The 26,712-nt window shown below is 21.3% G+C and overlaps 1 protein-coding gene across 13 annotated transcripts in view; it reads right to left on the reverse strand.

Moving 5' to 3' along the window:
• The window catches only part of LOC129614807 (gamma-aminobutyric acid receptor subunit beta), a 73,474-nt gene that overhangs the window by 8,256 nt on the left and 38,506 nt on the right, over positions 1-26,712 (reverse strand). For 6 of the 13 annotated variants that reach the window (XM_055529692.1, XM_055529693.1, XM_055529691.1 and 3 more), the window contains 3 exons: positions 14,279-14,416; positions 7,451-7,735; positions 4,054-4,532 (listed from right to left, as the gene is read on the reverse strand). In XM_055529692.1, coding sequence (XP_055385667.1) covers positions 4,054-4,532; positions 7,451-7,735; positions 14,279-14,416 — 902 coding nt within the window. Of the gene's footprint in view, positions 1-3,383; positions 3,535-4,053; positions 4,533-7,450; positions 7,736-14,278; positions 14,417-26,712 lie in introns of all 13 variants that reach the window. The other 7 variants (XM_055529698.1, XM_055529697.1, XM_055529696.1 and 4 more) reach the window with 4 other exon arrangements.

Here is a 26,712-nt window from a genome sequence, read left to right on the forward strand (position 1 = left end):
TAACAGGACTTGGAAAATAATTTTGGTTAGTAAACAATTTACTGTATTTTGTATTTTACATATTTTAATGTTCCGCTTTTTTTAGAATTAATGCAGAAATTTTCAATTCTTAAAAGGAATAAAACAGACTTTATTAAATGAAAATATTTAAATGCTACTTTGAAAAGGTACTTCTTAAGTATAGGCAGCTATATAATGTATGTATGTCCAAAAACGCATTAATCCTTGAAAAATTGTGTGCTTCACTTGTTTCAAAGTATATCCTCTCCTTTTTCTATTAAAATAACATAAAAATTGCTACTTTATCATTGACCGTATAAAAATTTACAATTGTTTAAAATTAAATGTTACATAATATTATATATGTATGTATGTGTTTATGAGAAAATTATTTTATTCGAAGGTAATATTGTTTGCAACCAATAAAATATAGAGAATTGCAACCAATGAAATATAGAAAATAGCGGAATTTTTAAGATTAAACAACTTCATCAACAATGAGTTTTCAATAGGGATATTAATTAGATCAATTTTAGTATAAAATTGAAATTCCAGTGTCCTAAAACATAAAACTCATAAGTTTAATTTTGAAACAAATAAGTTTAAAGTATTTTGGGTTGGTGTGTTATCAAGTAAAACAAAATTAATTCAAAAAAGTGTTCTACAGCTGGGATTATCTATCTAAGGTATTAAGTTGAAAACAACAACGGAACAATTATATCTAACTGAAAATCAAATGAAAAAATTATGTTTTAGGTTGTTTGTGCATTAATGAATCAATCTTTGAACCTCCTCATGCCGACAAGTTAAGAATTAAAAATTAATATATGTTGATATTTCATTAATTTTTTTTTAATTTTAAACTAATATGGATTTTTTTTATTTTTAGTGGATGAACAAACACAATTTTAACTGTAGTATTGATAATTTTCAAAATAAAAAATGTCGCTTTGAAATTTAAGGGGCAATTTAATTGCAATTTTTAGCGATTTTAACGATTTAGCGATAACATCTAACTCATATACTCACACCTTTCTTTAATGCATTATGAGTAAAATACGACAAAAACTTGAAATGAATTTTATAACAATATTTATAACGAATTGCACTACGAAATTGAAATGAAAAATTTTTTTGGCTTTTTTTTAAATTTACGCTTGTTTAAATTTTGAATAATTAAAAATAATTTTAATAAAATTAAAGTATTACAGTTATTATTAAAAATTATTGTATTATATAAGTGGAAATGAAAACGTTAATTAATTATCTATTATTATATATTAAACTGTCAAAAATTTAAGTTATTATAGGATTAAAATTAATCGAGCTAAATTCCAAATTATAAAAATTATGTTAAATATTTTTTGTTTTATAATTTTTTTTTAATATTAATTATAATATTTGTATTAGGTTTCCTATTAATTTTGTTTTTTTTTTATTTTATACATAGAAAGTATACATAATATTATTGAATCCATTTTCATTATTTATTTTTGTATTCAAACTTCATATGCTCTTTTATGACGATAATTGCATATCATAGATAGAAAAAAATATCCCAATATCATTTTTACATATTAAATTAAATTAAAAACTATGCGCAATGCGAATAAGAAACATTCCAAAAAAAAGTATTTAATTATATATATTTATGTAATATATCAAAGCAATAATTTTTTTTATTAATAATTTATTGTATTTTTTTTTTGTTTAATTAATCGATGTAATAAAGACCTAAACTATATTAATTAAAGGAGATATGAAAATGAAAATGAAATTGCATTTCAAATTTTGTGGAAATGTTTTGATTTTATATACAAACATATTATGATTTTAATATATAAAAGGTTTTATTTATTTTTTTTTTCTTATTTAATTCTATATATATTATATATATGCACGTATATATATATATAAATATATATATATATATATATATATATATATATATATATATATATATATTTATATATATATATAGTTATATATATAAATATATATATATATATATATATATATATATATATATATATATATATATATATATATATATATATATATATATATATATATATTTATATATACAAATATATTTATATATAGATATATAATACGCACTTATATTATTGTGCTCATGATAGCTCTGATTAATTAATGATATATTGTTAATACTTTATGTAAGTAACAAAAAAATATATCTTTCAATAACTTTGCACCAAAAATTTATCAATTAAAATTTAGTTTTTAAAATTTTTTTTTCTTCAATTTATATACTTTTGTGAAATAAAATTATATTTTAAAGCAGTAATTTGCATAATATATTAATAAATTTAAAAATATTTATATAATTATATTAAATAAATATACATTTATTTAAATAATACTAAATTTCGAAAAATAAAAAAATTAAAAAATATTTTTGTATATAAAAAAAAACTAACTTTTATAAAAAAGTCATTCGAACTATAAACGAAAAACAAAAATCATTGCAAATTCAAATCAAACATTGTTCTATATCATTTTTTTTAATTATTCTATATAAATTTTTTCAACATTAAATTATTATATTATATATATATATATATATTTATATTATGTATAATTATGTATGTACATATAGTAAAATTCTAATTTATATAACAGTGTGTAAGTATGTGAGAACTAAATATTTTTTTACTAAACCACTACATTTTCTTTTATTTAATTTTTGGATTAAATTTAGTAAAAAATAAAATTTTTATGAGCCGCGTTTGCTGCGCTAATATCTATAATAAAACAATATAATGATTTCAATATATCAATAACTTATAGCACATATTTACACATGTATATAACGTATATAAATGTGTTTCTATATTTTTTTTATGTTAATTTAACAATATCATAATTTGTGTTAAAAGAAAAGCAATTTTCTTCAATAAATTTTAAATGAAATTGGGATTTTTTTTTGAAAATAGATTTACTAACGCATGTTTTTTCAATTTTAAAATGTTTTAAACTTTTAATGCTAAATAGTTGTTTAATTCTAAATTTTCATATATTATGTTATAAAATATTCCTGTGAAATGTTTTACAATGATTGTTATAAAAATTTTTTTTGGACTATTTTTTGTGTCTATGTATATTTTTCGCATATGTACAGTTTACATAAATATTTATAAATTTTCCTATCAAATTTATTCTTTATTATAAGATTAATTTTAAATATTAAAAAAAATTTTGATTTATATTTTTTTTTTATAAAAAAAAAATTCGTACAAAATGTTTGTTTTTTTTTTTTACTAATAATTAATTGATTTTTTTTTTCAATGGTTATTATATAAATAATTTTAAAAAAGGGCTACTATGTTAGGTTATTATAAAAACATTTTAATGTTCTTCACCTAAAAGCACCAAATCATCAGCGACGACATCGCTAACATGTAGATAGATGATCCAGTACATGAGGTTGAAGCACACAAAACATACAGGGAACACTATTCGGGAATACTTATCAATATCGGATGATGTTATGCCTAATAACTTATTGAGATCCTGAAAAAAATTTTATTTTTATAATATAAGTATGGATCGGAAGAATTCCTAAATGAACAATTTAGTATTTTTTTTTATAAATTTTTCTTTGGATTTGTGCTTAAATTTTTATAATAGTTAAAAAAAAAACAAAACCCTTTAAAAAAACTATTGTAACCCTTATGTGTGATATTTAAAAATTGAATGATTTTCATATATGAAATTTATATATATCTTCAAGCATATTAAAATTATCTTAACTGAATTACAAATGAGAAGTTGTATTTTATGCCTGACCTCACCTACATGGTTACTGCATTTCTTTTTATGCGAAATAATGATTTTTGCAAACTCTTTTAAAAACTTCTATTAATGTGGCAAAAGTACTACAGTGTATAAAATTGTTATTTGTATTTTTTTTTAAATAATAAATTTGTGAAATTATTTGTATAGTTTATTTTAAGTGTACATATTATGTACGTATTTGTATTTGTATTCAATATGTATATATTAATAAAAACTGAAATGTAAGACTCTTACCTTTCCTGGCTTAAGTAAATGCTGTGGAACAGCACCAGCTTCTGCATCGCCGCCTTCAGTACCACCTCCTCCACCTCCGGCACTAGGGGGCCCGCCACCCCCTCCGCCTCCTCCACCTCCACCTCGCCCGCCATTGACAGTATTTTCTAATGTGCCGCCCTTGGAATGAGCCTTGGGATCGTGAACTTTGAACCTCACCTCCTGGAACAAGGGTCCCACTATCGAGCAACCGCGCGATCCAACGTTTTGTTGGACATTGGAAAAACCAATTGGTCGGTTACTCACTGTTTGTTTTGGTGCATGAGGATGACCATGGCTATGACCATGACCATGCCCATGTCCATGATCCGCACTTGGATTTGGCGGTGGTTGCCCTCCATCGACTTGGAGTTTCTTCTCAGCCGCTATCTTCTGTATGGCCATGAATCTTTGTTTTCGCATTTGTATTCTTTTTGCCATATAACCGACGGTGGCGTATTCTAAGATGAGTTTTTATGTTTTTTTTTTTTTATTTGTTTTTGGTGATGTATAATAACAAATTATAATAAAAAAAAGAAAGAAAAAGAAACAAATCCAAATGTAGAATTTTATAGATTCTTTTTGTTAAATTTAGAATTTTTCTTTTAAATAACAGAAAACAGTAACGAATAAAACAAAAATATTTAAGTATCTTTTGTTATCTAAGAAAAAATACCCAACTTAACAATCAGTAAAAAAATCCAATAAAAAATTTTGTATAAAATTTATACTTTAGAGAAACTATGGTTTCATGTTTGTTGAATTTTTTAACTTAAGAAAAGAATTTTAGAAAATTTGGAATGAAAATTTAAGCAGGATCTTTTAATTATTATTGATTGCAATTGAAACATATACTTTTCAGTATAATTTGTAGCTTTATGCTAAAATTTGTGCAAATTTTCTGTTGTTTTTGAAGTTATAATTTGTAGAACAAAGGTGATTTATGTAATATTCATATGTATTATACAGTTTTTTAAACATTGTTTCTAATGTTTTTTTAATTCTAATTAGTTGTCAAACTGAAATTATTATGACACACTAATATAAATATGTACATATATATATTTATAAATTTGTGTTGTTATCACAAATCGTCAGGCTAATGATTAGATTATATGCATATACATATTATTTTTGGTAGAACCTCATTTGAAAAGAATTTTATTTAATTTTTGCTTATAATCATACTGTATACAACCAAAAAATAATTTTTCTGGCGTAGTTTCCTTGACATATACTTGAAGTATGTACGTGACATATACTTGACATATACGTGAAGTGAAGTATAATGGTTGTAAAAACGATAAATAAAAGTTTTCAAATTCGTTTAAAAATTCTTTAAACATTTTCATGGGCATTTCTTTAAACTCTCAACAGTTTGAATTAACTGTCTATAGAATACAAAACATATAACTATAAAAACATTTTATAACACAAACATTAAAAAAAAATTAAAAAATGAAACCGGTTTTAGATCTACCAGAAATTAATATACAATAAAAAGTAATAAAAAATATTTTTGAAAATTATGACAAACTAATAAAATTAATAAATTTATCAACAAAAATACGAATACAATGAATTAACGATATGATGTTTCTTTTTTTTTTGAAATTAATGCGAAAACAGTCATCTAATGATTTACTATTATTTTTCTACTTATTTTTTTTATTTGAAAATACTTTTTATTCATTAGAGGACCTTCGATTCAGGGCATGCATGATTCTAATGCAATAGTGATAGAATAATGTCATTCTATATATTTTTATATATATATTCAACTTTATTGAAAATATTCTATATGGCTAACATATATGGAGATATAAAAAGAAAAATTTAAAATAAAAAATATTAACGCCAATTTATTTAGTTGTTTTCAAAACATAATTCGATCACTATTACATTATAGAACTTCGGCCCAGTCATAAAATAGACTTTCGCAACTATTATGTTAAAAAAGTGTTCAATTTATTTGGTTTAAACAATTTTTTTTTACATTTCTTTCAACGGTATATTGGAAATATTCTTTTAATGAATATTAATATTTAAAAAAAATATTTCCAATTAAATAAATAAACTTCGAAAATATTATAAATATAATAAAATATTTTTTATTATATATAGTTAAATTATAAAAACATTTTAAAACTATAAGTATATACGGCTGTGTGTGCTATAAAAACGAGAAAATAACTGTATAATATAAGAAAAATGAAGCTGTAGCATATAAAAAATTAATACGTCAAAGAAGTCTCAAAGATAAATTTTTGATTTTAGGAGACATTTATAGCTATGAATTTCACAAACAATTCTCTTTCTTTAATTCTCTTTTTTTTCGTGACAATAGTCTGTTCTTTGAGATTTCATAAAAGATAAAGTAAACTTAATTAGATATAGGGGCGTGTCATCATTATTTTTATCACTCACGTTTTTGAGAATCTATCATTCATTTTTGATGTCATCACTAAAAAATGAACTGTCAAAAATATTTGCCGCTGTGCATTGCAATTATGTATTGGAAAAAAAATCGCCTTTTTATCACTCAATCATTTTTTCTTTGGTGAAGGAAAAAATAAGTCGACTGGTCAGCTTCATTCATTTTCCTTTCATTCACTTTTCTTGTGATAATGATGACATAAATATTTTTATTAAATTTATGATTTCAGAAACAATCTGAATTCTATTTAGTCAATATTTTTGCATATTGTTGATTTTAAGAAGAAGAATGTGTTTTACTTCTTGTTGTATCTTATGTCTTTGACGTGTATTACTTCACTTGTCCCTTGTCCCCGTCAAAATTCAAACACACTGCAGCCATGATATACATATATGTATCTCATTTTGCATTTTATATATTATTATATAAACAAATATAAATGTTCAGTGGCGTGTACTGTGTGTATTTTTCACGAAACTATTCTACGGAATTGTTTTTCTTTTTTTATAAAAATTTAAAAATTATTTTTTTCGTTTTTTTTTGATATTAAAATTTTTTACAATAATTCTACAATTTACCGCTCTTTCCACTGACCATATTATATAAATGTTTTCAACATAAACTTATGTATGTGTATGTATAATTATGGTAAACATAAACATACATATATTTATTTAATTTTTAAAAGTTAAATACAAAACACAATTTAATTAAAAAATTCAATAAAAAACAATAAAAATAATTCATACATACATATAACAATTTTTTTATAATAATATATAAAAATATCTAAAAAAAATTTTTATTATCATATAATATACATGTACATATATATAGATTAAAAATAATATATATATATATATATATATATATATATTTATTTATATATATAATTTATAAATAATATGTGTATATATATGTATATATTTATTAAAATTTTACCCAATAAACTTGCAAAAACCATTACGAAACATGTTCCTAGATAAACATCAATTGATTTGACATATGAGATTTTTGGTAGTGCGGCATTTGTTGAAGACATAAGTGTTGTCATTGTCAACACAGTTGTTACACCTAAAGAAACACGAGCCGGTGTTGCATTACGATTAAGCCAAAATGATACCCATGATATTATTACGATTAATCCGGATGGGATATAAATTTGAATTAAATAGTAACCCATTGATCTGACGAATTGAATTTCACAAGCCAAACGTGAATAATTTCCTATTTATTTTTTTTAAATAATTAAAAACATAAATAAAAATTAAAATAAAAAATAAATTAAAAAAAAAAATAAAATAGTAAAAAAGAAATGAAGAAAAAAAAAACAATCGATTATGATTTGAAAAAACTGTTTTTTTTTCTTTTTCTGAATTGTCATCTTTCGGTTAAAGTATTTTTTTTTTAATATTTTTAATTTTTTTTTTGCTTATATAAAAAGTAACAAAAATTAACATTTATTTATGGATACTTAACAATAATTAAATATTTTTTTAACAAAAACATAAAAATAAAATAAAAAAAAATGTCATGTCTAGTGTCCTAATCATTTATATAAAGTGGTCTGAAATATTTTTTTATTTCATTAAATTTGAAAAAAAAAAATTAAAAAAGAAAACAACAAAAACAAAAAAATGTAAAATAAAAATTTTAATATAAAATTGTGGTTTTTTTTTTATTAATTAAAAGCTGAAGATTATAAGAGACTGGTTAATAATTAAGTGTAAACATATAAATTCAAGGAACAAATAAATTGAATAGAAGAAATAAAAAAAAAAGAAAAAAAAAATATAGTGTGTATATATGGATGATAGATTATAGAAAATCATATAGAAAATTTGTTCATAACTACATATGAGTTAAAATGTATTATACATATTACAATGATGACAGTGTTTGTGTAGACTAATAGTATTATCATTCGATTATGTAATAAAAACTTTTGTTTTTTGACAATCAAGAAAATTGTTTTGTTATTTTTATAAAATGTCATAGTTATGAATTGTCATGTTTGCTATTTTGTTTTTCTGAAAGTGAAAAGTGTTTCCTTGTATTCATTATATTAACTGTTAATTGTGTAAAAAAAGTGATACGTATATAAAATAGTGATATGGATTTGAAAGGTGTCAGAAGGAAAAGATTAAATTAATATTTTGAATTTAATTTTATTTTAAAAAAAAATTATTTTCGTCAACAACTGAATATTTCGTTCAAATTAAAAAAATAGGAAAACAAATAAAACACTTTCAATTAAAAAAAAAATTGTGTTATTTGTAAATAAATAAATTATTAAATAATTTGTAATAATAAATCAAAAATGAATGTTTGCATTGGTATTTTTGTATAAAATGTTCAAAGTTCCTATATATATAACGTATATATGAGATTTCTATATTAAATTAAAGACTTATTATTGAATTTCTATATTTATTTTGAATGTGTTCTGATGTATTTTTCTTATTTTTGTTGTTCCTAGTTGAAGATCAACCAAAAAAAAAAAAAAATTTAAAAATATAGAGAAAAAAGAATGAATAAAACAAATAATAAAAACGAGGTATTGAAATTAGTACAAAAAATTCTATAACAATTGAGATTTAGAATCTTGCAAATGGCAGCCAGAAACGCGTAAGTATCATATATATAATCACTATCTTCTAACATTAATTTTTATTTTCATTACTTATTATTACAATTTAGATATATATATAAATATATATATGTATATATATATATATTATTGAGAATCAACAATTAACAAAGAAAGGTTTCGAAACAATTTTATTAGCTGAATTTTATTTTTAACAATTAAAAAATGACATCGTACATTATAAATTTTTCCCAAGATGCATTTTACTAAGTGTTAAAAAATACTAAAATTTAGCTTTAGAAAACTGTTTTTATTTTTATTTTATTAATTCATTTTTGAAAAATATACTAAATCGTATAAAATGGAATCATTTTTTTTTTTCTTATTGAATGTATAAGTAAAATTAAATATGATTTTTTTAAGTTTTAATTTGTAACATTTATTCGATGGTAATTATTATAATAATATAATAATGATATGAAACATAAATGGTAGTATTGTGTATATAATGGTGTCGATAGTGAACTATTGTATTCAGAAAGCAATTAGGTTTTCTTTCTGTATAATCTAGGAAACTTAAATAATTATAAACAAGAGCCGATTTTAAAGTTAACATCCGAGCTCGCGGATTTTGGATTGTTTAGACTGTGTTTATTTTAATTTCATTTATTCCAAAAATATTTTAAATTCGACTTCGAAATTGATTATGAAGTTGAATTTAAAAGCTTTTTTCTTAGTTATATTTTATTCAATAATATTAACTATTAGTTAATTAACATTCAACTAATATTACTATTAGTTGAAATTATAAGTTGAAAATTTAATAATTAATTTTATCGATATAGCAAGTTGAAAATTAGATTTATAGAGTTCACCATTAAAAAAACATGATAATTTAAATATATTATAGTTATAAAAAGAAAATTAAAATTAAATTTATTTTTGTAAATTTGAATAGTAATATAGTTTTAAAGAAAAAATATTTGCATATAATCAGGATGAAATTAAATTAATTTTACTTTCCATTACAATGGTAATGAAATTGAGAATAAATAAAAAATGTTGCATATATTTAGGATTAAAATGTTTATTACTTTCTTAATAAAATTTAAAAGAAAACAATTGCATATATTTACTATGAAAATGTTTTAGATATTAATAAGGTACTTATAAAATATTTTGTGAAAATTTATTAATTTTATTTTATTATTGCTTTTGAATGAATAATTGTAAGTTGATGAAAATATACTAAAATATATACATGATACATAGTAAAAATTTCTATTTCAACTTAAATTAAAATTAGTAAAATATGTTATTATTATAATATACAATTAAATAAAATATATAAAAATATTTTATGTTTTTCCAACATTGTTATTCTTGATTTTAGTATGCAGTTTTTTAGCTTTAAAAATTGATGTAAAATAGTTTTTTAAAATTTAATTTTGATTTTTTTTTTATAACCAATTATTTATTATGAAATGATTCGAATGAAAAGCGATTCGAATGAAATGTGATTCGAATAAAAATGAGTCGAATGATTTCAATGATTTATTATTTTAACATTAAAATAAGTGAAAAATGGTAAATGATTTTTTTTCTTGAAATAAGATTATAATTTTTTTAGATATAGAGAATTTGCATTTATTCAATATATTATATAATTGTTGATATAAATATAGAATCTTATAACGTATATAGTAAGAAATAATTAAATTGAATTTTCCGATAACAAAAAAATTAAAGATTCGAAACGGATTAGGGAAATTAAAAAAAAGAATTTTTGAAAAAAGGCTTTTTATACCTAAATATATATTTATATATATATATATGTATACATATATAAAAGAGAAAAAAAAACAAACAAGAGCTATTTCAGAGTATTGTTTATTTCTCCGGAGAAAGCAAATATCTATAGGTCCATTTTGACGAAATCTTATTTCATACACGGCTTATGCGATGAATTATAGTATCTATATTTAAAAACATATTTTTTAAAATGTATATTTATAAAAAATAACATTAAAAATATATTTTTTATATATTCTATAATTTTGAAAAAAAAAATTAATCAAAAAAAAAAAGAAATTTATTTTATCTAAAATCAATACCTGGTTAATCAAATTCATTTTATCATTCTGTTCTTCCCTGAAAATAATTTCAACTAGGAACAATAATTAAAGTTTATTAAATTTTTAGTTATTTACAAAAAAATTGTTTTGAATCTCCTGAATAACTTAAATAAGCATTTTTTTAAAGATATTTATAATATATGTATATATATGTATAAATATATAAACATGCTGTATATTAAAGTATGTAAGCGAAATTAAGTGTAAATGTGGTCTTTTTGTTCTTTTTTTGATAATGTTTCCCAGTATGTCAAAGATTTAATTTGACAAGTAAAAAATAACTATGTATTTATAATTAAGCAATTTTTTGCAATTGACATAATATAATAAAAAATTTTATAAAAATACGAAAAAAATTAAAATGATTTGAAAAAATTGCATCGGCATCGTACATTTTCAGATTTATGACGCTTGTGTCATGACATATTGAAATTCATAATCTAAACTTTTATGGCAATCATTTGAAATACTGAGAAATTACTGAAAATATAATTTGTGTGATGAATTGAATGGAAAAAAAAAACAAAAATATTTTTTCTGTATCCTACCTTGTACGTGTATGTTTATAATTCGGTTTGTTTTTTATTATATAATAATTATTAAGTATAAATAATGATTTGAGTGAATTTTTTTGTTATGCGTTAGTATTTTAATCAAATCAGTTCATATATCATATAATATAAAATTAGTATATAAAAGAGTTATAAAAATTTGTTTTAACTATTATATAAAAAAATTTACATGCATAAATATAGAACGAAATAAAAAAAACTAATTATCTAAATTTTTAACTATCATATATGTAATTTGTATTATATAATAACTAATTTTCTTATCTATGTATCATAAATTATTGAAAAAATAACAATTATATAATAATATGCATAAAAATTTAAAAAAATTTTTTTCAACATGCAAATCAAATATATTTATTTAACAACTATGGCTATATATATATATATATATATATATATATATATATATATATATATATATATATTTTATGGAAAAAAAATCTTCAAGAATTCATAGTTATATTATTTTTTTTAATTTTATTTCTTTTTAAATTTAAATTATACTTGAAATTGTGATTACTTTTATACTTCGGAAAGTTTTTATAACAAAATTTTAATTGAGGACAAAATTTTAGTTATAATGGTTGTCCTTATGTAATTTATCTAATTTATAATATTAGAATATTAATAATTTATATGAAAATTATGAGTAATAAATTTCATCAAATTTGTTGTTTTAAAAAGCCATCTTTTGTGGCAAAAACACTGGTATATATAGAGAAAGTTAAAATAGGGAATTTTTAATGTTGCATTTTTTTTTATATTTTGCATTGTATATACTCGTAACATAGTGGCGTCATCTACACGTAAAGTTGAATTAATTCAGTGCAATAAAAAATGACAAACGAACACGTTCAGTTCGCGTAAACTTAAATACAAGAAAGTATTAATAATAGCACGAACTGAGAGTATTACTTTGCAATTTTAGAGTAAGCAAAAGTCATAAGAAAAATTTTTGGGAAATGTACTATATTTATACAACTATATTAAATATAGTTGTATAAATATAGTACATTATATTTAAATAATAAATTTTATAGTTGCAATAATGCATTTACAATGGACACCAGGGTAGGAATTTTTTGTTGGATATTGAAAGAAGTATTAAAATAAGTATTGAAATTATTTACTATTAAGTTTTTTATTCCAATTTGGTGTCCAAGTTCTCTGTTCCAAGCTAATTACATATAGGCTTGGAAGTTCTATGTTCCAAGCTAATTTAAAAATAAAAAATTTAATAAATTTTAAAATTTATATTTTAAATTTCGTTTGATAAAGTCACCTGAGGAACAATTAGACCTTTACATTTGAAAAATTGATTATGAAACTCAGAGTAGTGACGAAAAATTGAATTACTGATATTTTAACTTTTTTACATAAGAAGATGAAAAACGAGCTGATGTACTGTGTAAATGTGTAAACAACGCCAATGAGTATAGGAACAGAATTAGAAATATAATCAATGACGCAACGCAAATCATATATTTTATGGAAATATATTTCAAATAATCTTTTGTTCTTAAATTAAAATTATTGGTTTTTTTAAAAAAATTGATATTTGAGTAAGAATAATGCGAATAATTTACTGACAAAAAGGAGGTATATGTATATATATATATACAAGTTTTAAAACTATTTAAAATCTGAAAATGTTATATAATAGTTTTCAATAAATAAAAATTGCAGTAGTAGAATATTTTTTAGTCAGAATATTTTTAAAATATTGAATATATTTCAAAAATATTGAAGGAAATTTCCTTTCTGTGCATAATAAAATGGCGTATATATACGTTACATATGTATATATACAAAGATTATTTGTCAAAAAATTATATATTTATTTTGTATATTGTTTATAAATATGTGTATAATTAATAAAACAATTTTGAAATATTTTTAGATTTACGAGTATTATATGTTAAATTTTACAAAATATACACGTCTACATACACACACACACATAAACCTATGATTTAAAAATAGCAGTAACCTTTGTATCACTGCACAGTTCAGCTTCGAGTTGTATTTTGTTGCTGAATTGTGTAGCAATATATGTAGTGTTGTTGCATTTTAAAAGTCACGGAATATATTAAATTTCTTGTTGTATTTGAAATTAAATATACAATATATATATGTGTGTATGTGAATAATGGCGAGCGTTGTTGATTTTCTTTTTATATATTATATTATTTATATAGATTTTACGCAAAAAAAAAAAAAAAAAAAAAACAGAAAAAATCGCTTATATAATTAACCAAATTTATTTTTAATTGCTTTAATTTAATTTTACATATTTGAAAACAAAATTAAAACAATGAAATAAATTTTTAAATTTTATATATATATATTTAGAAACGAAACATATTAAATTTAAAAAAAATGTTAATTTTTTTTTTAATGTTTTTAATATCAATTTAATTATTAATATATATATATAGATTTAAAAAAATCGGTAACCGTCTACAGGTACCTGTTGTAAGACTGATTTCCATAGCTCTCTGGCGATGACCCAATACTTTAAATTGGGGTAGAGACACCTCACTCGAAACACCAACCGAGTTAGGGCCCTCATTCCATTTATAGCGAATATCTCTCATAGTATATCCAACTAAGGTATTTTTTTATGGTATTTTTTGTGAATTTGAGAAAAAATAGTTTTTTTTTTTTTGTATTTTTTCATATTTTTTTTATTTTTTTGAAGTAGCGGGTATTTTTTTTGTATATAATAAATATTTTTTATATTTTTTTTTATTTTTTTGATGAGTTTTCGGTGTGGTCAGATTTGCAATGATTTATCGAAAGAAAAAAAATGCATAAACGAAAACATTTAATGAGACTATTAAAAAATTTTTTATAATTTCTTGTTTCTTTGAAAGTAATTAATTTAATTGAAATAACAACAATAAAAAAAACACAAAATTTAAGGTTCCCTGAGTTCAAAATTGTAGTAATTCAGAAAATCAGCAAACTACAATTTATAAGCGGAAATGCTTATCATTACAGTATTACTGCAACTTTGAAACCAGACGTTAGAGCCTCTATCAAAATGCAAATCTAACGTCAATTTGACTTATTCAGAATTATTGCTGAATAAAATGGATTGGAATTTAGTTTAGCATTTAGAAGGTAGAGGTCTTATTCTTTTTTTTTATAAAAAAAAAAAATTTTCATTTTTTGAAAATTTCAAAATTATATTAAAAAATAAAAATTAATCTTGTTTTTAGTTGAACAATAATAAAAAAAAAGAATTATATATATATTTTTTAATTAATTTTTTTTTTCATTTATTTAATTTATATATATAATTTAATAGTCTCATTCAGAACTATATAAATATTTTATGAGCTCTATAGTATTGGAATATTAATTTTTTAATACATAATTTAAAAAAATATAACTTGCCTTACTAAAAAAATTTATTATATATTTTTTTGTATATAATAAAAATATGTAAGAATAAATTTTAATCATACTATATGTATTATATTATGTATAATCACCACTGTTCGTATTAACACAGTGTAGTTATGCGAAATTTACCATATACTTATTTATATGTTTTATTCGGAAAATTTATATAATTAGGTAAATATGAAGTATATATAATTATAAAATAATTATAATAAATTATATAATGCATATATATATATATATATATGTATATATATATATATATATATATATATATATATATATATATACATATCCATATATATATATATATATATATATATGTGTATATGTATGCTTAAAAATCTTATTACAGCTTTCGAAATTTGACTTTTCCTATTCGATTTGAGATAATATAATTAAATATTGTATATATGCTTGTAGTTGTTTTTTTTTATATATAATTTTATTTTCTATAATACTGTAATATTATATTTGCTGTATATGTATATAAAACGAAATTATTTAATAAAAAAGATTAATGAAAAAAATTATATAGCTTTTTTTTGAAAAGTTATATATAAGTGTCTGTATATATATATATTTCATGTTATTTAAGTATATATGTAAATATATAAAATATTTTCCTAAAATTTATAGTTAATCATGTATAATAATATATGTATATATATAATGTAATAATATATATATTCTAGCTAACTTTTGCGTGCTACAGCATTTTTCTGGTTTGCGTCTGAGATTATTTATTTCTTATAATAAATGTATATGTATATTGTGTACTATATTTGTTAAATTAGTTCTTGTTGATAGAATTTTTTTGTTGTTGTTGTTGTCAAATAAGTAAATAATATAATGTAACTTCAAATATAAATGTAGAGATTTTCATAAACACGATTTATGGCGATATATATGATTATATATATCGGAATATATATCAAAATGGAAGTTACGCTGTTGTTAATAAATTTAATTAATTTAAAAACATTTGAAAACTTCATTATCAACAATATGATGATATGAATATGGTGAAATTGTCACGAGCCTTGACTATAAGACAGTTCAATTACATGTACTGATGTTTAATTTTTATGTCAATACAGCTGTCAAAAATATCATGTTATTGTTTTTGTATTTATGAAAATCCCTAACATAATTATGTTGCTTACTTAAAAAAAAAACAAAATTATAAGGTAAGTAGATACTTGTAAGGTATATCAATGTTTTATATTTGTATTGTATATGTTAATTGATATTTTTGTATGTGTGTTTTTGTATATAAATGTTTTGTGTTTGACAAAAAAATGTTATATAGTAATAGAAAACATAGTTGAATTTTATTTTTTAATAATTTTTGTATTTATTTTTGTTGTATATATAAAACTCTGTTTTGTAATTTATTTAATTTAATTTTTTAATCAATTTTAATTATTTTTTTATTTTTATTGTGTTTTTAAAATGTTTATTTTACCAAAACTAAAGAACCAAAAAAAAATTGGAAAAAATTAATACAAAAATAAAAATGGAAAAAAATAAAACAGGAAAAGAGGCGCAATACATAAAAAAAGGGTGTTTTTCGGATTTTTGATTTGCGATTAAGCAAAACTTAAAAACTCACATAGGGTATAAAATACGGAAAAGTATAACGTTGGAGGTGAGAAATAAATTCAATAAATATAAATTTCAAAACTTTATATCAAAACAACTGCACTTAGAATTATATTATACGAAACTATGACAAAATAAAATCTTTATAATATTTTATATTTACGGCGTGTTTGTACTTCTCTTCTGGTTTAGAAATTTCTATTTTTTGTGTTCTTAAACGATTTCGCTCAATTGAAAAATATTTGTCATTAATGTTGTTAACATTTAATTTATTTATTTATTTATTTTATACTGGGGTATTTTTATTTGAAGTAATTGTTTTAATATAAAGTAAATAGATTTTTTGACATTAAGAAATATACAAAAAAAATTGTGTTTGTATTCCTTTCAAGATATTTGGCACATATAAATAGTTAAAAAAACAATAATAAAATGAAAATTTGTACATAAAATACCAATACTGTGTTAAAACTGTTGCTAACCCAGACTAAAAAAATTAAAGAAGAAAAAAATAAAATTCAAAATTTTTGCAAATAATAAAAAATAAGATTAAAAAAAATATTTTAATAAAGAAAAACGAAATGAAACGAAAGACGATAGATTCAAGAGTTTAGCGATAATATTATATATATAATAATTATGTTATAAACAGAATATATTAATATATATACATATATATGTGTATATAAATATAGATACATATATATATATATATACAAAAATAAGAGAAAATAGAGGAGGAGGTGGGGAAAAAAAAGAGAGAGAGAGAGTGAAAATGAGAAGTGTTATGGGTGGTACCTGTGGAAAGGTTAATTTCGGTCGCCCTCTGCTTGTGTCCTAATACACGAAATTGTGGTAATTCTACTTCGCTGCTCATTCCAACACTACTAAGGCCATCTCTCCAGAAGTAGCGAATATCTCGCATTGTGTAACCGACTCCATAAGGCCAAATTAATATAAAAAATTTCACATCATTTTTTTTTTATTTATTTTTTGTGTTTTGTTTTTATCGTTCTTGGTTTCTTTTTTCATTAAATTTTATATATTTTTTCTTATTTAATATATTGCTTTTTATATCATTTTTTTTTTATTAATTTTTAATTTGAAATAAAATGTTTGTGAAAAATTAAGTGACATACATATATATATATATATATATATGTATATATATATAAATATATATATATATATATATATATATATATATATATATATATATATGTATATATATATATATATATATATATATATATATGTGTATATATATATATATATGTGTATATATATATATATATAAATATATATATATATACATATGTATATATATATATATATGTATATATATATATATATATATATATATATATATATGTATATATATGCATATATATAAATATATATGTATATATATCTTTTGTATATGTATATTAGAAAAGGGTCCTAAATATTTTGGATAGAAAATATTTTTGTCTACAGAAGTTTGTGTGATATAGTATTTTTAGAAGATATTTTCTTAATAACTCGGTGATATTCTGACTTTAATTGTGCAGATATATGGATATACTACAAAGTCTAAAGCTCCAACACTTTATTCACATAAAAGTCTGCAAATTTTAAATAAAAAAATATACAGATAGTGAGTATTTCGAGCATAGAAAATTTTATACATCCTTAACTTTTGTTTTATCACAGCTGATGTGACATGAACCATGTTTTTAATTTTTTTATTATTATTAATGATATGGCAGTACCAGTGTTTAATTTATACATTGCCAAAGTTGATGTGTCAGCAACGTTAATATACAAAAATAAAAAAACCAGTCCAAAAAAAAAAAATTTATTTGATAATTGAATTTAAAAATGTCATTTTGTTGTTGTGACCGCAGTTTTCCAACTTTATATTCAATGTCCAAAAATGTAATACATATTACAATGATTGAAATCAAATATTGTAGTATTGCATATATAATTCAGCTCCATATAACTGTACAATTGAAGTCAGAGATACGTTTTCGACATATATGCTTTTCGCATAAATTGTTGAATAAATATAAATTATTCAAAAAAATTATTGGTAGTTTTGATTAAAAAGTGAAGTTCAAATTGATTTTGAAAACCACAATAATATAACGCTGAAATTTATTTATTTTTTATTGTGTTTGAATTTCAGACGTAGTTCAGGCACGGACTATTTACCGTACATAATATCGTTATACGTTATATAGTAATAAATATGATAGTGCTTTCTATATTTTTTTTGTTAATTCATGATAATATTTTCTATTTTCTGTACTCATAATTTAAATTAAATAACTCAATATGTTTACAGTTTTTTATGTACTTTTTAAAAATAAAACTAATACAGATATTGTTTGTTTTCTGCTCAAAACATATAAAAATCAAAACTAAATTAAAAGATTCAAAAAGAAAAAAAACAGGAAAAACTTATATAGAAAGAAGTCGATTACATTGAAGACATAATAATGACGAAATTAAGTTTGTGTGTTCATAAAAATAAGATATAAAATGAAAATTCCTACCCACATAATTATATGAAAATGTTTAACATACACGATCATGCAAAGTTTTATATAACATGATTTGATAAAATTATGAGAACAATAACTAAATTTAAGCAGTTTTAAATAACATTTTTAAAATAATTAAAATGCTCCTGTTTGTATATATATAATTAAGAAAAGAAAATGTTAAATTTTGAAAATAAAACATAGTATACATACATATATTAGAATAAAATTATATAGTGAAGAAATAAATTGGATTGGAAATTATCATAATATTCGGAAACTTAAAAAAATTATAATAACAAAGTCACCCAAAATCATGCATTCTTTTAAATATAAAATATACGAATATATGCATATATTTAGAGAGCATGCAGACAATTTAGATGAGAGAAAAGTAATATAATGGAATCGAAATAGAAAGAAGTAAAAGAGTTCTTGAGAACACTTGAGTGAAAAGCGGATATGAAATATAATTTATTTACACTATTCTAACGCTAATGACAACTTTAATTGTCAACAATATTTGCTTTGTATTTGTCGTGAGCATTTCATCTTTCAAAAGTTCAATAGATATTGCTTGATAAATTTATTTTGTTGGTTTAAAACTTTCAAATTTACAACGTATTACAAACATAGAGACTATTTGACATATTAGACTTTTATATTGAGGAAAATTTATACACTTTTTATAACTGTTATGTAAAAGCTTTATTTTTCTGTTAAAAGAATACATTAATGTTAAAAGAATGTTAATTTAGAAATTATTTTTAAATTCTTCAGAATTAGTTTTACATAATACAATTATAGAACTTTAGTGTGCCTGACGTGTTCTATAATGAACACAATAACATGACTGTGTAAATCGCAATTATGTTGTCTAAACAAGGTATTAATAAATTTTTTTAAGCAGAAAGTAATTAAAATTATGATGAAATTCCAAAATTTCATCCATTAGTGATCTGAAAGTGATTGATTACACCTTTTTCTTTCTGTATACGCATACTTTTGCGAATATTAAAAACTAATCATGGATCAGTATTTTAAAGTAAATTATTATCTTAATGAATTGAAAATAACTTTAATTATAAAGTTCATTTAAAAATCTGTATAATTATTGAAGTAGTGAAATCAAAAGGAACACGCAATATTGTAGTTCTCCATATAGGGCTTACGTGTCTAACAGTATGTACTAACAATACATTAGAATATTGCACCATTTAAAATTATTGACAGGAAATAACAAAAAACCAATAAAAAAACTCTATTATGACACATGCAATGACAGTTTATAAAAAAAGTTTTATATGTTATGATGAAAATATAATTGTTTGAATTTATGAGACGGTAGTACTCTTTCTTAATTAAAATAACGAAATTATGATAATTTTATGTCATTAGAAAAATTATTATAATATTAAATAGGTAAAGGTCATTAATACTGAGTAAATTTTTTATTGCATATATTGATGATTCAGAGCCAATTATCGTAATATAGTGAATTTATCAATTTGACAATAATAAATTGATAAAATGAACTGCAAAACAGACTGCAAAACATACAAAATATGGTTGTTGTTTGGGATTAACTTTGAACAGTGCTCGAAAAATTTTAGTGGATATGTAAATGGGACGACTGATTTAGTTCACAGGAATAGGTTGTAGCGCAATATAGAGCCAGTGTACCACAGCTTATCACCTATTCGAGACGATTACACATTATCTCAGATAACATTCTGACCGAGATGCCCCTGTTTATACAGAACACAATGGATCTCGACCATAGAAGCTCAATGAACATTTTTATTAATTAAGTTAAGCCAACAACTTGCTTGATCGATTACTTACATATACTCATAGAACAATAAGCCTTGGATAAAAATTATAATGGAATTGATAGTAAATACAAAAACCCAGAACGTTTAAAAAATAAAGATAGAAAACAAAATAATAAGAAGAACAATTTGAGGTTTGGGTGCAGGAATATAACGTCTTTCTCCTAAAAGGGGTCAAGAAATCTTAATTGAACTAGGCAACAATAATATGAAGCCAAGAGAAAAGGTAAACATCTACACATTTTATCAATTTTATTTTTATTTATAGTAGCAACGATAAAAAAGAAAAAGCATCATCCGAAAAAGCAGGAAAGGTGTTGGGCTGCTCGTTTATGAAAAATTGGACAAAATATCAACTATATATAATATATTGGTAACCATATCTTTTCAAGTGTCTTTGAATGGTTTGTATAAAACAGTGAACCTCACAAAGGAATTTTACATCAAACTACAAAACTGGCAGATAAGATAAAATCCATAGATAAAATAATACTGTGCGCAAATGGGAAATGAATAATTTGTTGTAAAATTTGTAATATCAGTCTAGTCTAATAAGCAGGAAACCTATTTATGTGTTCTTATTAATTATATTATGTGTTTCAAATTGACGATTGCAAGAAGCAAATAATTGGGAATCATGTAGATTACTGTGTAAAGCAATTCGAAGAACAATTTGCTTCTAATTTTTTCATACCTCTGTAGTAGCTCAGTTGGTAGAACGCCCGCCTAGAAAGCGGTAGATCACTGGTTTGAGTACAATTTGAAGAAAAAAATTTTTTAATTTTTCTGCCTTGATTAGTTATTTTGATTACGTCATCCATCTTTTCTGCAGTTTTATGAAGGAATTTCTATTTTTTAATTCTCATAAGAAATTAATAATAAAGATTAAAAACTACATATTTTATAATTGGAAATACCATTATCAAAGTTGGGAGCAAAATTTCGGACCAAGTTCCAATAGTAGCAGGTATCTGACAAGGAGATAGTCTTGCTCTAATACTATTTAAAAATATTATGGATGAGGTGATCTCGAATTGAAAATGATCAGCCATGCCGGTGAGCCAGTACTTCAACATGGTCATATCTGCTAATAAAACTAAATCAATTACAGTATATAAATATCGCCTTAAAGTCAAACAATGAACAATAAGAGCATCGAACAAGTGATGGAGCTTAAGTATCTTGACTCTTTAATTAGAATATCTCCGAGATAATATCAGAAACAATTCTTTACGAATCGATAGTAAAATTTACAAGACTTGTGTGAGACCTACGGCATAGAAACCAGAGTAGATACAAAATAAGATGTAAACCGTAGAAATGCAGTCATTATAAACTAACGCTGACTCTACAAGATATGACAGGATATCAACAACAAAAGAGAAGGAGACGAGAAGATTGGAATGACTACATCGAAAGAACCCCGGAAGACCGAATTGAAAATTAGTCATGACGGTATGCTGTATATTTATTTGTTTATATTTACTTTTTCCGCAATAATTGGAAATCTGCTCTAGAAATAGAATTGTATAACTAGATATGTTATAATGACGTTAGATCTGCAATTTTTATATAAGGGATTGAATTGGAAATTGGAATTTTTTTATTTAATTTTATATATAAGAATATGTATGACATTTATTTTTTAATAATATTGTTAATAATTTAAATTTTGTTTAATTGCTTTAGCTCATATTTAAAACAGTGAATACAAAATTTATAATATATGAATGACAATAAAAAATGGAATATATAATTAAAAAGAATATGTAAATGTTGAATCAAAAAATAAATTTGATTACCTATAAAATACAAAACCAAGAAAAATAAAAATGAAAAACAAAAGGAAAATTTTTAAATTATTTAACATATAATTTTGTTTACAAGCACTGAATTAAAAATAAATATAGTAGATTTTAAAGTAAGATGATTTGTTTAAAAAAATTTAAATCGAAAATTTTTGTAGAATTTAATTTAATTATATATTAATTGAAAAAAATCAATGATTGAGAAATTGAATTAAATTTATATACGTATATATATTATAAATTTATATATATAATGTTAAAATATAAATTAAAGATTTTCTTAATCGATTTTCAATTATAAGCTTATTTAAAAATTTTTTTTTTTTAAGCTATAATTTTTGTATATGGTATAAATTCTTCACGCCCAGCGTTTTATTTTTCATCTACATATATATTAATATTATTTATATCATAATTTATTAATTTTTTTTTAGTTTTTCTAATTCATATGTATATAATAATATTTGCGTATGAATATTAAAATTTTGTATAAATTATATATATATGTATGTTACACATTATACAGTGTAAGTATATAAATTACTAAACTTATGTATGTACATTGAAATTTGCATAGTATGCCAATATATATTCCGATATATTTGTATATATGTGTATATATCAGTATATATATATATATATATACATATATATATATATATATATATATATATACATATATATATATATACATATATATATATATATATATATATATATATATATATATACATATATATATATATATATATATATATATATATATATATATATATATATATATATATATATATACATATATATATATATACATATATATATATATTTATATATATATATATATATATGTATATGTATAATATGTATGCATATGGAGAAGAACATTTGTATATATATACATATATTATGTATACATATATACTAGACTAGGGCATATGCGTAATAAATTAGTACACATTATGTATATACAGCGATGCATCAATTCCGAGAGTTTACAATTCTGGCGAAAACATCGGAAAGTCTTTCGAGGCTTCTATACAACGGGTATTCCGTTGTATAGTAACCCGTTGTCCAGTGAGATTGATTCCGCTATTGATATGAATTACAGAACAGTTTCAGGAGAAAAATTTGCTTTTCACTTCCTTTAAAAACGAGGAATAATGAAAGCTTAACGATTAAAATATAAATGAAATTACGATTTGAACAAGTCGGCATGAAATGCTAATTCCAGTTCATTGAATGTTATTAAATTATTCTTTGACGATACGAGTATTAGGTGCTGAGTTTTTGAGAAAAGACCTTAAATATAGCGTAAATTGACAGAAAGATGGATTAACTGCATTCGCTTTTGCGATGTATTACAGACTGGACTAAGAATTTTCGGGGTTCTTAATTTATTTTACATTTTATTTTAACGCAACCCATTGTTCTTAATAGAATAATAAAATTGAAATATAACTCAATACTATCAACAAAGGTTTTACTATATACATTTTCGAGCATTCAAAATATAGTATAACAATTTTAACTTTGTGTACATAAGTTTATTTTTTTGTCTTGCTGTCAATTTTGAATATATAATTTATAATGAGCTGACCGGGAAGTGAATAGGAGACCGTCTGAGTGAACGGCTATTGCCATAACAGTTTTTAAACAAAAATTGAAATAATATAATAATGAGAGTTTTTGGCATAGAGTTGCAAAAAATTTGAAGAAAAATTTTTTGATCAATATGGCGGATTACATTTAACATACATTTATAATGAAAGTTTCTTTTTTTCTCTCTCTCTGGAAATGATGCATCAAAATATAATCTTATGTTATATATTTATTTTGTTCTATTTGGGTACATAATATTGCAATTGTAAAATAGTTAGAGTATTTAAGTACATGTATGTATAGGTATATAAATATGTAATTTATTTTTAGGGAATCTTTAATAATATAAAGTACAAAAACAACTGTTTTTTTTCATATTGTAGATTAAGATTATTAAAATTTTTTGTTATTATTATTATTAATGTTTTGTATTTATATTTCATCCACACTTGGGTGACTATTAGCGGTAGTCAACCTTCTGCGGTTGCTGTATTAGAGAAGGCGACCGAAAAAACCAACCAATAAAAGTTAAAAACTAAAACCAAAAAAGTTTTAATGCGTTTATTTGTAAAATAAAACAAAACAAAAAATTATAAAAAATAAAAAAAATAAATTAAATTTAAAGAAATTGAAATTGTTTAAAATAAAAAGGTTTTCAAGTTATCTAAGTATATTTGAGAAAAAAAAGACTAAAATTCCTTAATTTTTTTTTCATTAAGGACATAAGCAAATTTTTAAAATTTTCTTTTTTAATTACATATATATATATATATTTGATTATAATAATATTGAGATCAAACAGGGGCTATTTAATTAGTGTAAAATGTTTTAATTTTTGTTATAATTTTTTCCAAAAGTTCGAAGCTCAAATTTGTTTTACCAAAAAAAAATTTATAAGAAAAATAATTTTTCGATTTTTTAATTTTTTAGATTAGAACTTTTTGTTTTTGTTAATGATTTGTTAAGAAATTTTTTTTTGAGTATATACATATATATCTGCCATATATTTAAATATTTTTGTGTACAAAACATTTGCGCGATATAATGTTCTCAATTTGTTTTGTATTAGAAGACTGTTGTGTAAAAATTGAAGGATATTTAACATAATAATGAAAAAGAAATAAGAACAAATCGGTGTCATTCCGAAATATACATATATATATATATATATATATATGTATATATATATATATATATATATATATATATGTATATTTATAGATTATACGACGGTAAAATAACATCATTTTGGATATATGTATGTATACAACATAAAAAAACAAAATTATTATGTTTATAGGGATGATTGACTGCTATATAACAAGAGTATATAAAAAAAACATTTGTTTTAATTGAGATTTATATTTTTGGGAAGAAATTATTTGTATAATATTTGTAATAACAGTATGTTATGTGTAAAATTTTAAGAGTATTATAATATTTTTTGAAGCATAATGGTCAGTAGTAAATTTATTATACGAAGAAAACAAATAAGTATTTCTTAAATATTTTGAAAATTTTTAATTAAGGATTAATTTTTTTTTGAGAGAAAAAAGGCAAGTTACTTTATTTTTATTATATATAAATATAGATATAAATATATATACATGTATATATGTATATATATATATATACATATATATATATATATATATATATATATATATATGTATATATATATATATACATATATATATATATATATATATATATATATATATATATATATATATATATATATATATATGTATATATAGGGTTATATTTTTATATTCATTTATTGTATATTGTTATATTTCTAATACAAATTATAGTGATAAAAAATTTTTATGTATAGAATTTGGGTATCTTCATAATATCTATATATGTGTATATAATATAAACGAATGTGAGAACACAATATGTATAGTTTCAGGAATATATTGCATATCCATGTACGTATATATAAGTATATATGCTAGTTATATATACTATAACTAAAATAATAGTTAAGGAAAATGTATACTTTTAAAAACAAAATATATTATGCGAAAAATTGCATACATATAGGAGAAGTGGAAAAATTAAAAGCAGTGTTCAAAATATGAATTTGAAAAAACTTACAGTTTCGAGAAAATAAAG

The sequence above is a fragment of the Condylostylus longicornis genome, unplaced genomic scaffold, assembly GCF_029603195.1.
Source record: "Condylostylus longicornis isolate FDR11 unplaced genomic scaffold, ASM2960319v2 ptg000119l, whole genome shotgun sequence".
Classification (NCBI taxonomy): domain Eukaryota; kingdom Metazoa; phylum Arthropoda; class Insecta; order Diptera; family Dolichopodidae; genus Condylostylus; species Condylostylus longicornis.